The 18,921-nt window shown below is 38.8% G+C and overlaps 1 protein-coding gene across 9 annotated transcripts in view; it reads right to left on the reverse strand.

Annotated features, from left to right (window-relative positions):
• The window catches only part of CEP350 (centrosomal protein 350), an 80,766-nt gene that overhangs the window by 18,399 nt on the left and 43,446 nt on the right, over positions 1 to 18,921 (reverse strand). For 7 of the 9 annotated variants that reach the window (XM_080407361.1, XM_080407359.1, XM_080407360.1 and 4 more), the window contains 12 exons: positions 18,440 to 18,576; positions 17,978 to 18,097; positions 16,115 to 16,281; positions 15,388 to 15,584; positions 14,669 to 14,853; positions 13,685 to 13,772; positions 13,157 to 13,303; positions 12,206 to 12,363; positions 8,966 to 9,088; positions 5,072 to 5,271; positions 3,277 to 3,488; positions 1,952 to 2,096 (listed from right to left, as the gene is read on the reverse strand). In XM_080407361.1, coding sequence (XP_080263487.1) covers positions 1,952 to 2,096; positions 3,277 to 3,488; positions 5,072 to 5,271; positions 8,966 to 9,088; positions 12,206 to 12,363; positions 13,157 to 13,303; positions 13,685 to 13,772; positions 14,669 to 14,853; positions 15,388 to 15,584; positions 16,115 to 16,281; positions 17,978 to 18,097; positions 18,440 to 18,576 — 1,879 coding nt within the window. The remainder of the gene's footprint in view (positions 1 to 1,951; positions 2,097 to 3,276; positions 3,489 to 5,071; positions 5,272 to 8,965; positions 9,089 to 12,205; positions 12,364 to 13,156; positions 13,304 to 13,684; positions 13,773 to 14,668; positions 14,854 to 15,387; positions 15,585 to 16,114; positions 16,282 to 17,977; positions 18,098 to 18,439; positions 18,577 to 18,921) is intronic. The other 2 variants (XM_080407363.1, XM_080407362.1) reach the window with 1 other exon arrangement.

Here is an 18,921-nt window from a genome sequence, read left to right on the forward strand (position 1 = left end):
AGTGGGATATGAAAAAGTGCTGCATCCTATTTAATTTAGAAGAGAAAGGCTTGTTACCTAGAAGAAACTTGTTACCAAACTTGTTGATATCAACTGCCCACGTTTATGCTACTACCTCATTAACTGCTTATCAAGTCAGCTGCTGCAGAAATTTTTTTCTGACATATTTAAGAATATGACAACTTAAAGATGCATAACACAAATAGATCTGAAATATTTGTTTACAATCGCAATATACGGTTTTGAGCTACAGGGTATGCTTCACTGATGAGAATATCACTTAGAAGAGTGGGCTCCAAAACAAATATAGGTTTCTGGCTCATTTAGATTTTCTGCCACCTAAATAGATCTATGAAATGGAGAGCTGACTGGTCAACAGTTGGAAAAAAGTCAATTTGAACAACACAGAGATTTTCACTGTTGTCAGGCCTCAGGATGACAACTTATTTAGGGTGAATGGAAGTAGAGTTGAGCTTAGACACGTGGGGGACTACTCAGTAATAGCTTATACAAAACTTCTTGACATATCTTTGCTCCAACTTCAATTTTACAGATCCTCCTATGATGCCATTACTGACTGTAGCTACCTTCCACCCCAACAATTTTTTTCTTAATCGTTATCCTTATTAACATCTATAAGATCTTCTCCATTCCTCTCCATCCTCAGAACTTCATGCAACCTGGTCTTCCAGTACTAATGACGATGTTTTACCTCTTTTCCCTTGATACATTATCCCCCGATACTCAGATCCGTTCCCAGCATGACAACCCCATTCTACCGTAACTCTACTACTTTCATTATTTCTGCTGTAACAATCTCTTAGAGTTTATAGAGAAGCTGACTCAGCATCTCATTACTTGTTCTTTTCCGCCCACCTGATTATGTCTACTTGTTCCTTGTTTTAAATGTAGTGTGAAACATAGTGTGAAACAAGATCCTTGTTCCACATCGGTGCTACCACAATTAAGTACCAAAAACTCTTAAAAATATTTATCTGACATAGTCTTACTGGCGCTCCTCCCTGCAGCTGATGTCTCCCTTCCTCTTCTATAGCAGCACTGCAGAGCTCCTAAGAGAAGGATTTTCACTGGTTTGCTTTTCTAACGCTCAATATTACCTATAATGTTTTCTGGACCAAAAGGCTTGGATGCTTACAAACGCCAATTGCTGGACTGAACACGCTAGAAAGTCACCAGTCTCCCTTGGTCAGCCAGCAGGAACAGCTGCTAATCAATCTAATTTCTCAAGACAACAAACCACCATAATGAAGGATTTAATCATCAACAACAGCCAGTAAATACAATCAAACTACCGTATTCTTTTTCCATTAACAACTGTTGTTAACCATTTACAGAACTTAAAAAAAACCCAACAAAACACCGAACACAAAAACCCAAACAAGGAGAACAAAAAGAATGGAATCTCACTTGCTAATCAGAGTACTTTATGATGCCACTGTAATTACAAACTCCTCCCAAATAGTAAGTGACCATTATGTAATTATAGCTTTTCTTGATCAACTCATAAGGGAAAGATCTGCACATGCTTTCATCTTTGACGATCTTGTCTACGCATTAATTGGACTGACATAGCAATGACAACATAACTACTCAGCAGCTTGGAAGATTCATCTCTTTATAATGGAATGATTTATTGTGAAACCAGCACCATCCTGATCAGCTTCCCACCTCATATACCTTTTCTTCAGCATTTGAAATCAAAGATTTCTAAAAGAAGAGATAATATATAGACCTTCTTACAAATTAAGACCTTCTTAAGCTGAAGTGATTAAATTACATCACGGGAAAATACTCCCACAAAATCCCAAACCTTGGCAATTTCCAGGAATTTCTGTCTGCCTCCCCACATCTATGCCTGCATTTCAAGTTTACTTGTTAAAAGCAAAAGCTTTGAAAAAGCAACTTAAACCCAAGCAGGTATTACACTTACCTGACTGTGTCATAGATAAAGATTCATCAGACCAGTTGTGAGATATCTGTTGAGACTTCACAGGTGAACGTAGCTGTCCTCCAGTTCTATGGCTGCTTTTGCTGGAATCTTGCTTTGATACAGATACGCTGCTTTTGGGAGGAGACTATGGGAAAAGAAAAGGACAAGTAAGTAACTGCTTGTAAAGCTCTGTCTGAAAGTAGATCATTGTCATCAGAAGCTAGTTACAAGGAAAGAACAGCATGACTAGAGAACATCTCATAACCAGTGGTACCTATCCAACTATCTTAAGAATAATTTAACCTTAGTTTGCTATATGAAACAAAAATACCAAGAGCAGCAATAGCTGACTCCTTTCTTAGAACCTAGACTTCAGTAAACCTGCTTAGATTGCTTATTACCACCTGAGTGAACTGACATGCTTCTGACTCACAGGTGTTCCGATACAGTTCATGTAATCTTATTTGGTAACAACTACCGCAATAGGAACTCCTAGTACAACGTACTGGTGAAAGCAAAAGGACCATTTCATGCATGGGATGCAAGATGACAACCTAAATCACTAAAACAACAGAGCACTATTTCTCTGAGGCCAGGCAAAAAAAATCTAAGAGCAAATATTTTTCCAAAATGCTGCTTACTGCTTCAACATTATACCACACACCTTGAACACAACCTCTGGAACATATTAGATCTTTCACCTCACTATCTTCTCAGAAAACTTTCCAAGAAAATACTTGTAATAAGTCTAGATGAGCAGCTCTTTAACCTCACAGACAGTGCATTTTCTGTCTCACTGGGCAAAGTTACCAGGATGAGAAACTTGTCAAAATTAACAACCAAGTAGAAATAACAGTTGGAATACAATAATAAGGCAGCATTAGCTAGCAAGCAGACATAATCTGAAACCCAAAGGATTGTGCATGAGGTTGCAGCTCTGCCTCTTCCTATATGCCCTGGGATACATTACTTCCAAATAAAGCAAAGCGGAAAAACAGAGCATAGTTTCCACGGCCTCAAAGAATTTATACAATGGTAACAAGCTAGCCTACAGGTAATTCACACTGGTAAACTGGGTCAGTGTTCCACCACTTAATACTGCATACCTACGTGACATACACAAAACATTTTGCAAGACTACCCACAAGTTTAAAAATATCTAAACCCTATGCTGAAGCAGTTTTTCCTTAAGACTTCAAAGAACATATCTGATCACAATGTTCATTCACAGTAATGTAAAATGGCACTGCAAACACAGCTAATAATCTCTGACAACTGAGATTTTACAAGTGTAAGAATATATACAGCACAAAAAGCTCACTCACAAGTTTGCCAGGTGAGGCAGAGGACTTGAACTCTTCAGAATAAACCATTTCCTCATTATTTGTACTTTGATCTGGGCTTTCTGGCTGTCTGTGGCACATAGTCTCTGATGGGACAGACTCAGCAGCTAGACTGCCAAGATCTTCTGGGATAGAGCTTTCACTGTTCAGATGAGAGCAAGAAGGCACTGGAGACTCTTCTTCGCTAGCTGTTTCTTAGATTCAATGAGAGAAAAACCAAAGTGTGTAAGAACTTGCACTGACTTACACGCCTTCAGAGATACTGCTGCCTGCATAGAAAGCAGCAACTGCTACCAGCACATGTCGAATTGGCAAGAATTACTTCACTCACCTAGACACCGAGGGTGGAATATTTAGCAAGAACAAGCACGTTTACCAGAGAACTATGATTTAAGACTGCCAAACATTCTTAGTGATCACTGAATGTCTAAAATAAAGAGGTTTTTGAGATATTCTAGTATTTTCCAGACAACACACTCCAAAAAGATTGTTAGGGAAACCTGTCCTTCCAGTTGACCATACACCAGCAAGAGTCACTATTAGTCTTAAGAAGTCATGGAGGAGCATATAATCTGCAAGCCAGATCTTGAATTTAGAATTGATTGCTTCCTTTACAGTAGTTACAGAAAACATTTTAATGTTATGATTTCATCATGACTCTCTCAAATGGCAACAAGTAAAATAATAAGTTGGGTTTTCAATACTCCTGTTTACTGAATTCCGCAGGAGTCACAGCATTACTGAGGCAGCCATGGAGAACTATGCAATATTTGAGCAAGGGCTGGGGAGAGGAAATTCTGAAGCAGGGCTGTGCTCCAATGCTTACTGGTAGATACAAATAATAGAAAGCAAGTGTTATTTTCTCATCTGTTGATGAGAACTCAGCATTCATGCTGAATTTTTGTTCATTGGAACTCACTGACTCATACAGACATCACCTCTAAAATGTCTTACAATGCCTAAAATCCATGTGACTGTTTTCCGTAACAAGTGTAATAGGACATAATTCTGAATTCCCTTTGCACATTCAAAGGACATGCTGCCTGCTTTCAGCAAAGTGGGGAAAAAAGGAAAATTGATTGTTTCTAGAACAATTCCTGAAGTTTCATTATTTTCTCCCACCACAATCCAGTTCTCTGTGCTTCATGCTGAAAGTATGGTCCACTTAAGACCAAACAGTGAAGATGTAGCTCCCAACATCTGGGAACTTATTTTCCCTCACAACAGCATCATTTACACTAATCACATTCTAGCACACTTTAGCTCAGTTACACATTTCAAACAGTTATGTTGCATTAACAACAGAGGAAAGAAAAAAATGCTTTCAATTTTTTTAAAACACAGACAAGGGGAAAGCAGCTGCTGGTAAGAGCCATCCTCACCAACATAAGGCTAAGAGGATAGACACTTCGAGCACTACAGGGGAAAATGGTTTTAATAAAGTTCAAAAAATGATCAGCAAAATATCACGCAATATTTTTGTTTGGAAAGACAGGAATAGTTTCAATTGTATGCAGAAACACCTGATGGGCCTATGCTGCACTGCTTACTTGAGAAGATATACAGCAAAGGAGGAATACATATTTAACTAAGGTGTAAAATAAAAGAACAAGGCAACAGGAGGCAGTAAAGAGTGCAGAAATCAAAATTCTAAGTGTCCAGAGAAGAACCACCACCAAAACATCAAAAAAGGAAGAAAGTGCAAACCTAAGCAATCGTTGTGTCAAATTATACTTTACTCTTATCATTTGCATCACTTCCCCCCGCTTCCTATTACCTTTGGGCTCAGTTCTTTGATCTCCCAGCTCTTTCTTGGCGATTTTGGTTTTGAGCAGCTCTTTGTCCCAGGCAGCTAGAGCCTGCTTTTCTATCCGCCGTATTTCTGCTTCCTCTGCATCCAGGCGGCGTTTCCACTCCAACAATTCTTCAGCATGTTGTCGACGCTGCATCAGCTTCTGTTCTCGCTTAGTTAGGAACCTGACAGGCAGAGCAGAAGACAATGGGAAAACAGCCAACCACACTCAAAGGTCCTGATACTCAAATGCTCTATAGCCACAACTCGCAGAATTATAGCTATTCAAATTGTTTTCTAGGACAATATCCATACTAACTACTATCTCCTAGACTTCTGATGTGCTGCTGAAAAAAAATCAATGCAAGTAGACAAGAGTTTTTGTCTTTGCAGAAAGTAAAGTCTACAACATAATGTAAACATACTGCTTACGTTTTAAAGATCTTCAAAATCATTAAAAGCGTTACTAACTATTCACTGAAATGGACAGAGGTAAATTCCCAATTTCAGGACATCAAAAGTACCTGTGGTATTAAACTGGAACCCTCAAGAAAGCAGTGACTGTTTGAAAAATGAACCTTTCTTTTTGCTAATCCCAGTAACAGAAGAATTTAAGTTGCCCAGTTGCCCCACAGTTCTTTCCAAATACATAATTATAAGAGAAGGTGATTCAGTATTAATAGTTCTCCTGAATTACTGGAGCTTTTATCCTTGTTCCTTTAAGCATCATCTCTATGGATAACTGGGAATGCTAATTGTGAGCTGAAAGCATCAAGAGAATAAGGATGCAGGACTGTTTTTTCCCAGCCACCAACATGCCTGGGTACTAGTTTAAGAATAAATAAAAAGTAAAGCTCATGCTGAAAATTAGCAGGTATTTTCTTTCTGACAAAGATTTCTTAGGTTATCCATGAAACCACAGACATGAGGAAATTCTTATAGAACTTGGTAGGTGTAAGTTTACGTGCATATATTTGTTCTGTTTGCCAGCTCCTGAACAACTGTATCTCATTTATAAACATGGAAGTAACCAAGATCATAGCATTTAACCTTTAGGACAGTAAATGCAAATAGCAGAAAAAAATAAGCAAGTTCAACATCAATTGCACATACTACCTCTAACATGCCAAGTCTAGAGAAGAGTGTATATCAATCCATTCATCTCCTGTGCTGCCATTTTTAAGATACGATAGAATCACTCTGTAGAAAATAAATGGTTTGCCAGCTAGAGTGGCAAACATTGTCATGGCTACAGAAGGTGTGGTGCCTAAAAAGGCAGTCTTCTAAGACTTGTGATGTTTTCTGCTTTGCAAATGCCCTTACAATCTGTAATTTTCAAGTCATCCTAAACACTTAGCATCAAGATTTTTAAGCTGCAAAGCAGATAATAATTTCATTTGTGCCTTTTAATCTCTCGTGTTTAAAAAAAACCCTTTTATTTACAGAGGCTGGAATAACCAACTGGCTGCTCTGCAAGTCTTGCCTGCTAAGGGACATTTCTTGTTTGCTCACTCAGTTTTCATTCTGTTCCCTGGAAAAGTGAGCTGGCACTTGATCAGAAAGATTAAGATTCAGATAAGTCCTTCTCTAAGATTCAGATAAGGTGTACAAGTTATGATGTGAAGATCAAGGTTTCAGAAGCCAGTAAAACATGCCTACAATCTTCTTTCCTATGGTCAAAAAAAGACCAAGTGAAAAGTAGAAGCATGTCAAGAGTCTCTGGGACACCTGCCACCTTCAAGCTGACAGATTCTGTTACTTTGTGCATTACTTTATCGCTTTCTATAGACAAACACCAAACACTGTCTATTCTTAGGCAAAACCAACAGATTAATAACATTAAGAAACCAGACTACAAACACTAACTGCATTACAAACATGACAGGGACAGTCATGCTTATGTTGTGTCCTTCACCAGCACTACCAGATTTATCAACTCTTACTTTCAGATACACATCAATTCCAATTAGTCTGGCAGATCATGGGTTTGGAAGTCATTATGGAGGTCATCACAATGGTTTCAGTGCAGAAGGCAACTTTTTCCTCTTCCTTCACCTACAGTTTGATTTCATCAGAATGTCTGGATCTTCACAGTTTACTGGATCTTGAGGGAGGCAAGTCCAGTTGAAGTAAAACGCAAGAGAAAGACTGAAATAAACAGATTCAAAAGAGCAGGACTCCTCAAAAGCAGATATCATATGAATTAACCCGGAAGACCACAAAGAGGAGAATTAACTAAATGACCATTAAACGAATCACCACACAAATACTACTTAGTAAGAAAGGTAAGTCAACAGAAGTGATGGGAGAGAAAGTAGGTTCCAATATTCAGCCTATAGGAAGAGGAGGATTGAAACAGCACGGATAAAGATGCAGACCCTTTTGTAACCCTGGGGTTTGAAAGGTCTGAGCCACAAGGTAGTATATGCACTGCCCTAATATTTACTACAGTCTAGAGGGTTCCAGTTGCAACGCCAAGGGTACGCATTCATCCTCAAAAGCAGGAGCACCTTTACAGAAAAAAGAAGTGCAAAACTACATCTGGCATCTATGAAGCTTTATATCTGGGGGAGTAAAGAGGAAGCAGCAGCACTCAGACTACACCAGCACGATTTCAAAGTCTATTTCTCTGGTGCTAACATCACACATTTTATACATGCATTCCAAATATTAACCCGGAAGCATTAACCTGTTGTTCTAACATGTACTTTTACATGTATATCCAAGGTATACAGACTTAAAACCCAAACTAGACAGTTTCAACAGCTATTCTGAGGTAGTGACCAGACAGTGGGAGCAAAGCAAACTGTCCACCTGCCACTCAGAACACAGTGGGAATAAGAGATGAGAATCACAGAATGCCTTGGTTTAGAAGGGACCTTAAAGATCATCTAGTCCATCCCCACTACTACCAAGTGGGACATCTTTTACTAGATCAGGTTGTTCAAAGCCCTGTCCAGTCTGACCTTGAACACTTCCAGGGACGAGGCATCCACAACTTCTCTGGGAAACATGATTCACTGTCTCACCGCTCTCATCATAAAAAGTTTCTTCCTTATATTTAACCTAGATCTACCCTCTCTCAGTCTAAAATTGCTATCCCTTCTCCTGTTGCTACAGGCGCTGGTAAGAGGTCTCTCTGTTTCTCCTGCAAGCTCACTTTATATACTGAAAAGCCACAATAAGGTTTCCCCAGAACCTTCTGTTTCCCAGACTGAACACCCCCAATTCTCTCAGCCTGTCTTCATAGATGAGGAGTTCCATCCCTCTGACAATTTTCATGGCCTCCTCTGGACCCACTCCAACAGGCCCATGCCTTTCTTATACTGGGGACCCCAGAGCTGAACGCAGTACTCCAGATGGGGTCTCACAAGAGCAGAGTAGAGGGGGAACATCACCTCCCTCTACCTGCTGGCTGCACTTCCTGCCCAGGATATGACTGCAAGTGCACATTCCCAGCTCACATCCCATTTTTTGTCCACCAGCATCCCTAAGTCCTTCTTGGCAGAGCTGCTCTCAATCCACTCATCCCTCGGTCTATACTGACACTGGAGATTGCCCGGATCGAGTTGCAGGACCTTGCACTTGGCCTTGTTGACTGACCTTCATAAGGTTCACACTGGTCCATGCCTCAAGCTTGCCAAGGACTCTCTGGAGGGCACCCCTTCCCTCTAGTGAGCCAACTGCACCACCCAGCTTGGGGTTGCCTGCAAACCTGCTGAGGGGGCACCCAATCCCACTGTCTATGTCATTAACAAAGATTTGGGAACAGTGAGGAAAGGGTCAAAAATGTTCACTGGGGAAGAACTTCTTGACTTTCTGGGACTGAACAGAGCATGCTCTATCAAAGAGTCTATCACTTGAGAAAGATACAGTTACCTGACCAATTGGTTGTAGATATACAGCTGGAATTTGGGGTGGAGGTTGGGAAAACAGACACTGAGAGAGGCCCAGTGGTGAGACGTAAAGACAGAGAAGAAGTAGTGAACAGGAGAGCAGTGTCTACAAAATAAGGAGGAAGAGTTTAAAACTAAGATAGCAAAAAAGGCAGAAAGAACGAGAAAAGGATAGCATCTAGCAAAGAACTTTAAAATTAATTGCATTTAACATTGTATAGTTATTACCCAACATCTGAAGCAGAAAAACTATACACTGTTATGCGTAAGGTAATAGAATACACACACTTACAACACTTCATTTTCTGTTAATTAAGGCAAGCCACTTTCACAATGTTGTATTTTTCTTTAAATTTTGGAAGGAGTTTTATTACTTGGATGCAGAATTCCACATGCACTGGTTAAAATATCTCAACATGATCTTTTTGCAACTCCTGCTATTCTAACTGCTGATAAGAGTATATTATTAGCATTAAACAGCATGCTGGTTTTGTGATATGAACAACATTGCTAGCCTGAAACTTTAAACACATTTTCATTCACCTGGTGAAACCTCAATAAAAATACTTCTCCAAAGGTAAGCACCAGTGAAAGGGACAAAAAAAAAAAAAAAAAAAAAAGAAGAAAGAAAAAAGTGAGATATATTTTTTTGTATTGTATTTTTAAAACATGAGCAATTCCAAGAAAAGCCTGTGTATATACACCCGTAATTCAACTCCTAGCTGCTATTTAGTTTTTTGCAACCAAGTGCAGATTTGGTCTCAGAACACTCACATATTGCCTCTTTCATTTTTAGTACTAACTGCAGAAAGATAATGCCTATCATTTTCAAAAAATCTACATAAACTTACAGCTGTGCTTAAAATGGTATTTCCTGAAAAAATACTATTTTAAGCTAATTCCTAATGAATTATCACAGTTACAGAAAAACACCATGCTCCATATAGCTCTATCAACTACAATGCAAGCTAAGCAGCATATTAAAGAAAAGCAAAAGAAAATGAGCATTTCATCAGTTCTTCTGTTGCATGGATTATCATTAAAGTTGCATATACAACAAAATCAAGGGGAAAGTGGTTAATTCTCTTTGACAGAGCATGCTCCTGTTCCATGCAGTCTACACAGACTCATCAATTAAATTAAAACAGAACTATTCTTCCATTCCCCTTTCAGCAGAAGAGAAATATTAAAGCTGCCTCATAAGTAAGGAAGCCAAAGGATTTCTGCCTTGCTATGGAGTACCGCAAATCCAGCATAGCAGGCTTTCCCTATTCCTTCCTCTAATTCCTTTGTACTTCACTTGTTATTCAGCTTCTCTCCTTTTTGCCATATCTCACAGCCTGATTCTCTTCAAATGGCAGCTTCCCATCATTACATCCAAACCAAAATGTCTCACTCTTATGTTAATATTATTCTTACGGGTTTTACAAAAAGGACATAAAAAAAAAAAAAAGATACAAAGTTGGCACTGGTTTTCAATCAATAAGTACTGCTATCGCTATCACAATACCTGCAAAAGGTGTGCAAAAGCTATACAATTAGGAAGATCGAGTTCTAGAAAATCATTTATGTTTACAGAAAATGGTACTTCCTTTGAACATATGCAGCAATCCAAGACAAAACTGTGAAAATAAAAATACATGGCCACATATGTTACATCACACACAATTCCCACTCGTTCTGCCTAAAAGCAATTGTTTCAGCTCAACTCCTGCTATCCACCTTTTGAAAAGTGAGCAGTATTTTAAACGGACAATTAAAATATCTTTAAGAGTAGAACATACTTTGTATCTGCTACTATCCCTTGTAATACTAAGAACATTTATTTATTAATATGTAAATCTTTCTGCAATCCTAAGTGTTGCTCAGAAATGAAGGTACTTTGAAAAAATAAGATTTCAAAAACAATACTGACAAAACCACTACCTGGAAAAAAGTGGCACAGGAAGTCTTGAATATAAAACTGTATCTGTCATCCCTTATAGTATTACTATATTTCAAAAATCATAAGCTGTAGCTTGGTTTTGTATCACCACTTGAAATTTTCTATGTTGAAGCTTGGGTGGAAAATATAAGACAAAGACCCTCTTTTAAACAAAAAAAATAGGATCAGAAGAAAAATTTTGTTGCAAGAAGTCAACATGGCCTACAGAGTACATCCCTTTGAAGCCCTCATCTTAAGCCATTTCCCAACCTCAAAACATACTTTGAGAAAAAGTTCGCTGCCATAACGATGTGGTGGTTTTCATGTGACTAAGAATTTCATTTTGGAAATATGACACTTCAGAACCTTGAAATAATTTGTGATTTTGGCTGTTCAGTTTACCGGACCTTACCAGAAGAGTTTGAATAAAACAGCAATCAATTCAGGCTAGAACATGAGGACCATGTAACTAAAACATGTTTTTGGTTTTTTCCTATTTACACCAAATCCTCCCTTACTACTACTGGTTTTTATCTGCATCATATACAAATACATGCAAGTGTTGGAAATGTGTTTCTCTAATGATTTCAACCAAATAGGGTGCTAAGGAGTCACAGACAGCTTGCTTTTACAAGTGGAAGTGCTTGCTTTTTGATGTTTTATCCAGCTGCGTTAGGAGTCTCAAGAAAAAAAAAACATTACAAAGAACGCCCATAAGGACTACAACATAGTCACCTACTTTGGTTATAAGTTCAAAAAAATTGTTTAAGTGAAGACTATTTCTTGTGGAAACTGGCAGAGGCCAGATTTTTAATGGATTAGTCTCAAATAAGAATTTAAGGCTTCAAACTAATGAGCACATCCTCATAAGGCACTTGGGATGTTTAGTGCAGACAAAGTAATTCCTACTCTGAAAAAATGCAGAAACAATTTTTGATTCAAAACAATTTAACAGGTTAAATCAAGAGATCCAGTCTTAGTTTTCAAACACTGAAACTGCACATATACTTAATTATTTCCCCCAATCTTCTACAGTAAACCCTTGACTATACAGTTTGCCAGCTAACAATGTTCGAATCCCAGTATTCATGCAAGAATCATAGCCTTTAAAGTATTATATTCAAAGATTAATATTGTTCTATTAATGCTTCCAATCAACTATTTTTCAGGCAACTCAGATCAAAATGCATGTGATCATCAACACCTCTAATTTTTCTGATGGTCATTTTTAGTGCAGATACTGGCCAAACTCGTTCTATTAAAAACAGTAAACTTTTGCATAAGAAAAAAAAAAGTTACTTTTCATCCATTCTGCTGCGCATTTTTTTAAGTTTCTGCATAATGCTACTAGTCTCACTGCTGGAGATGGAGATTGGGGAAGGGCTCCGTGTTTCTGCATCAGTTGGAAGCGGGCTGGAACCATTGCTCTGCTTGGTGTCATCCTCACTGTGAAGTTCCTGCAATTGTTAAAAAAAAAAAAAGCAACACTAAAAGTAAGAATAGTTATTTTACAATCATCTTAAAAATTGTGTTAGTTCACCTTCTCCCCAGATTACATCAAATACTACTTCAGGTAAGTTTGTCCACCTGCAGATTTAACTTCATTTTCCCACTTCCTTTTAATTTGACATAGAAGTATTTTAGTACACCCTTTCCCCCTGTAATTTAAGTTCTCCCTTAACTGTATCTAGAACAAAAAATTCCAGCAGAATTTAGTTACCTAAACAGAAAACCAATCCTTTCTATACTACTACTATTGTTCAACTTGCGTCTCCTCAAAATTTTGTAAGGAGGCAGACAGTTACAAAATCCCATCTTGCCATCTCGTAATGGAGAACTTAGTGTAGTGACACTAACATACACACAAAACAGCAATTTTGGGTTTAGTGCTAACATTTAGTTCTTTGGGGTCTGATAAATAATCAAACAAAATCAGAGCCTAAGAGATCTAAGCATCAAAACACTGATGTTCTTGAAGTCATTAGTTAAGCTTGAGAATTAACAAACACCATCTACTGCCCAGTTAAAGCAAAACATTTCATAACTACTCCAAATACATTTCCTTAAACAATACTTTAAAGAAATTAAACACAAAATTGCTGACATAAAGAGGATGAGATCGTTTGAGGCAGACAAAACTTCCAAGTGATAGCTCTAATCTCTTAGCTTTCCATTCCTCTAAACACTGAAGTCAAACACCAGCTGCACGATCAGAGAGGCAGGACTCCAGCTTCTGTACTGAACACTTACCAGCTTGTTTTCTCCTGCAGACTTTAGTTTTTCCTGCAGTTTCATTGTAGTCTGACGGATTCGTTCTATTTCTGCCTGCTGTTTAAGGATCAGCTGTCTCTCTTTCCGAGCAGCCTTGTTAGCCTCTTGAAGACGCTTAATTTCTGCCTTTTAGGTATGAAAGATTAAGCATAAGAATTGTGACAGACAGCTTTCAAGAACACACTCTAAAGCTGCCACAGTGTCCGCTATGGGTTTAAAATTACTGCAATTACATGATGAAGTAACTAGCCTGGACTTCAGCAGCAAAGAACAGATCTATGAATACTTTAAAGTCTCAACCAGTGAGATTATTGATACAGAAGGACCCTTTAAAACAAAGTGTTAAGTACTACAGAAATGTGAATAAAACTTACTGGTAAGAAATACTGCTAGCTTCCTATCCAAAAGCCTGGTATGGAGCTCTCAATTCTTAGCTTTTACAATGTCTGAAATGTTTAATGGCTATACAGGGGTTTCAACAGGATTTTCCTAGAGGGCATCAGTTACCTTTTCCTGCTGTAATCTGAGAAGCAGACCACGCTGCCTCTTTCGAATAGGAGGCATCTTATCATCCTCTCCCTTGTCTCGCAAATGCCTGCAAATAGTTTGGAGGAAAGGATTAAATAAGGAAAAAGTGCACAACCACGAGCCTTTTACTCTTTAAAGTAAAAAAAAAAAAGCTGACTCTTCCTAACTTGCAGAAGAGTATATGCCTGTATTTAATTGTTAGCATATTCTATAGTGGAATATTTTGTACTGTGTAGTTAGACATGCACAGTTAAAAGGCCAGGTGAAATGAGATGTCACATAAATGGGTAGAAACTCTGGAGAGGCAGCATGCTCACCATTTGAGCAAGTCCTCTCCCAAGGAAGGTCACTTGGGTAGTCATTACCTCACAATCCTTTGTCAAAGCCACAATGACAAGAAATTAGAAGAAAACATCTCGTGAACAATGCAGAGAGTGACCATGGAAAAGTATTATTGGTTAAATCTGGCCACCACTGTTCAGTAGTATCACTTCTATGTGATCACTTCAAGTAGCATTTCAGGACAAAGTATATGTTAGGCTGGAAACAAATCATGAAGTACAACACACATCCAGAATCACAAAATTTGGCCTGAGTCAACCAAAACAACCTCAGACAGACAACAAGCTAATGGAGGTCTCTTTGACGGTGTCACAGCTTCTTGAGTTAAGACTTGCAGATTAATGGCTGGGACTACCTTCTCTGACTGACAAATATCTGACCTTCTGCTGTTTCAAGGAAATTCTCTTTTATCAGACCGTATTCAATGTAAACATCAAAGCACACTTACAAACTGGGTTCTGTTCTTTCCAAGTGACAATAACATTTGTATAGATTACTGACGTCAGATTAGTTCAACTATTGATACTTTATAAGGGAGAGGTGAGCTGGAAGCAAAATCTTACAAAAAAAATTCAAGTAAAAGTGTAAGAAAAGGGTCAGTCAGCATCAGAGCTGCCTTACTTCTTCTGGTGTTCCAGCCAAGCTAATTCAGCCTTGGTCTTCTCTTTCAGAGCCTTCTCCCGGAGCCGAAGCAGTGAGGACTGATGAGCTGCTCTCATTTCCTCCTCTTTCATATACTGTCTTACCATCTCCATAGTAAATTTAGAGAAACTATCTTGTCCCCCTGAGAATGGCATGCTTAGGTCCTAGAAGGCAAGACAAATTTGGCATGTTTTGATAATACAGAAATTCCAAGGCTTTTTTCAATTACGAAGTGTGCATGTACACACACACACAAAAACAAAGGAAAACCAGCTTCCCCTCTTACACCTGAGCTTTGTGCAGACCAGCTTTTTCTGCCCTGGGCTGCATGACAGTTTTGGGATGTCCCTTCTTGGGCCAGAGAGCATCCTCTTGTACTTCCTAGCTGCGTGTAAGCATAGTAGGAAGACTTAATCCACTGGGCTTTTATAACCTGCCTCAAAAAGTCACTCCTCCAAAGCCGCAAGTGAACAGGTAAGAGGCCTGGATGGACTGTCCCGTAAGTCAAGTCATCACATGTGTAGAACAGTGACATACAGCATGATTCACACAACTCTAAGCTTTGAGATGCTCAGAGAACCACAAGGAGAAAAGAGTCCTAAAGTTTGTAAAGACAACTACAAATGGCTCACTTGAAGCTCAGCAGCTTAACTATTTCAGTTCAGTTAATTTACCTTAACTATGGTTGCTTAACCCACCTTGATAGATGACAGAGCTGTTTTCTCTGGGGAGACTTCCTCATCAGAATCATCACGATTACCCCGTTTCTTCTCCAAGTTATTTCTGCGATGACTCTCAGAGGGCAGCAAAGACCGAAACGACTTTTCCTCAATCTCATCCTCTGTCATGGACTCATCAAATTTCAGGGAATACTCTGTCGCAACAGAAGCAGAATCTAAGGGAGAAATCAGAGAAGTGGTTTTATGCTCAGGTATGTATCATGAATGCAGTTTTAACTCTCTCATCTCAGGGAGGTTACGGGGGCAAGAAAGACAGGAAGATAACTAATGCAGAAAAATCGGTGTTTTTAGAAAAGAGTGACCATGAGTTCGAAGACATCATGAAACACTGATATCTAGCTTCAAAAGGCCTAACAGACTTCTGTACACAGGTGTAAACACATTTCTGGGACTGCTGAAACAGCTGGCATTCAGCCTGTGTATTCAGCAAGCGAACATCTGGCTATAACTAGCACAGCAGAAAGTAGAATAACCCACAGACTCCATCACTCAGATGTGTAGGATTTCAAAGGTTCCCATCTCACTGTGCCGTCCTCTGTTACCTCTTAAGAGGCTACCGATTCCCCTGGGGCTCTACTTTCTCCACCCATATTCCCTCATTTATTTCACAAACTAATTCTGAAACAGCATCTCCCTCCCCCTCTCAATACCTTCACATTCATCACACACAAACAATACAGCTAACCTTTTTCATCTGGCAGTGATAAAATACTATCACTTGGCAAGGAATCATCCACACCAGTATGAGCCTGCTCTTCAATACTGCTAGTTATCTTTTCACGACGGGAAAGTTTTTTCTCATTCTCCTTCGAAGAAGGAACTGAAGGACTCTCTTGGCGGCTGCTGGTACTACTGTGTTATCAAGAGATAAGGTTTTTTAAACATTACTTTGCACGTTTCAAAATATTTATATTACATTACTACTGTAAATACCATGATTAACATCCCAGCAATAACTGGCATGCAGAGGGTTTGTATTTGTTTTCAAAGCGCAGCTTAGCTACTTCAAAATTCCAAGCCTCATCAAGCTGCTGATTGACAATGGAACTTGTTATTTTTATTCTACCTCAGGATGCAAGTGGTTTGTAGGTAGGCACACCCTCTACCTGGCAACGAGTACTGACGATAAAACATTGCAAACATCTCTCCTTACATTTTTTTAAAGTATGAGCGAGACAGTGATATTGTTTTAAATCAGAAGAACTACAGAGGATAAAATCATTCCAGCTGGTCAAGATCAGAGAAGGGCTGTGAGAAACTTCACAGGACCTAACTAGATCACGTAAGCGAAAAGGAAACAAAAAGCTAAAATCCAGTATCAAACACAGGCAAGATACTGGAAAGCAACAGCAGAAATGAGTCAAATCTAAACCTCAGACAAGCAATACTCCAGGCCTTTCATGTAAAATCTCAAGCCAGTGCAAAGCAGCAGTGAAGAAAAAACAACCCCCTAACAAAATGGCCAGATACACAAAGAACAGAACAGAAAGTAATGCACGTTAGAGTAGGCAGCTCTACAGGTGCCTGCACCACATTTTCATTCTAGCCCATTTCAAAAAGACACCGAAAAAAATGTGAAGGGCACAAAATGCACGTATTTAGGACAGGGAAAAAGACTCAGATAAACAGAGACTTAAAGTGACTTTTAGGTTACAAAGGTGACACAATATAAGTATGTAAGTAGGCCACAGCACAGAAATCAGAATAGTCTCAGCTCAACAATTTCTGAGGGTATTACATCCAATCAAAGCCAAGGCCACATCCCAAGTTCTGAACACCTGCAAGGACAGAGGATCCCATAACCTCCCTACACCCCCATTGGTGTTTGACCACTCTCACAGGGAGCACTTTTTTTTTCCCCAATGATTTTCCCCTTTCTGCAGTCCGTCACCATTGCCTTTTGTCATCTCACTGTGCACCTCCAAGAAGAGTCTAGCCTTGTTTTACCTAACAACCCACCTTTAAGATACTGCAACTAGATCAATGCACCCTCAAGCCTTCTCTTTTCTAGGTTAAGTTAGCTCAGTTCTTTCAGCCTCTCTTTTATATCACAGACTCCAGCCTCCTAACCATCTTGGTGGTTTCCCCACCAGACTTGTGCCAGCATGTCAACGTCTGCTCTTTACCAAGGAGCTCAAAACTGGACACTGTATTCCAGATATACAGAAAAACTGTTTCCCTTCACTGGCTTGCTAGACTCTTGCTAATTCAGCTGAATGAGAAAGCACATGTGGAACTCAACTATTCCTAAATTACGAAAGAAAAAGTGTCCAACTGGAACAAATACAAAACTGAAGATACTAACACGCAATATACCATTACACTGCTGACCACAGTGTGGTAGGACTTCTAATTAGAAAGACAAAGCATATTCTGGTAGGCATGTAAACCTTCAAGCTCTGGAATATAAGGCAGCTTTACTTGTTGGAAAGGTTTAATATTGACTTTCCCTCTTTTTAAAAAAAATATTGGAAGGAATTTTGATAGTCCTTTGTACTTTAGTCTTATTTATAGCAAAAAACCCCTGTGTAATCTAAACTCTTCTTACCTCTGATCATGAACCTTTGACCTTGAGGATTCTGAATAACTATCAAACATTGGCGAGTATGTCTGTTTTGAGTCACCCGTCTCCTCTTTACCTTGTGATATGGCACCAGACTCACATTTCCTGAGAAAGAAAAGCATTTTGGGCAAATCTGCATTGTCTTAAACCAAAGAATAATAGAGTTTTCACAAGCTTTCATCAGTTTACTATAAATTCCTGAAAAGATCACAGCTTAGACTAGTTACATTATTCCACAAAACATTTAGAGTATCTTTTTCTGCTCTTCTATATAGAGCTTCACAGAATCAGTTAATGTCACCTCTGGCATACACTATTAAGGCCATAAATCTAAACTCTTCTTAAATTCTCACTCAGAACATCTTAAAATTTTCTTCAAGAATAGGTGAAGCAAAACCTAACAATTTTTACTTCCCCCTTCCCAAGATGTGAAACATTAGGCAAAACCTGTTCGTATCAGTACGAGCTCTCAGTTGTTTCATGAACTCTGAATGATGCTGTCGCTGGTGGTCAAACAAGGTGGTGACTGGAGCAGCTGGAACACTCACAGGGTCTGAGATCTGGGTTCGTGCTAACTCTGTCATCTGAGCACAATAAAAATCAAAGAAATACAATGAGCTTATCAGCATCAAAATGTTTTTGAAAGAGAGAATATTCACTCTCACAGGCAATTTACTGAACAAATTTACAGGCATTTATTGAATGTGTAAGACATGGTTTTAAGATGATTTGTAATAACATACATGTCAATTTTGGTTGTAGGAGGTGCTTACTGCTCTTTAAATACATATTCTTTAACTTATGAAGAGTGCAGTTATTGACATGAAACATGCAAGATACTACTTATATCATTGTAATCAACTTAACCAAACTCTGATCAGTAGAATGACTCCTACATAATAAAACATTCCCGACTTACCATTAGAATT

The sequence above is a fragment of the Falco punctatus genome (assembly GCF_963210335.1).
Source record: "Falco punctatus genome assembly, chromosome: 11".
NCBI lineage: Eukaryota > Metazoa > Chordata > Aves > Falconiformes > Falconidae > Falco > Falco punctatus.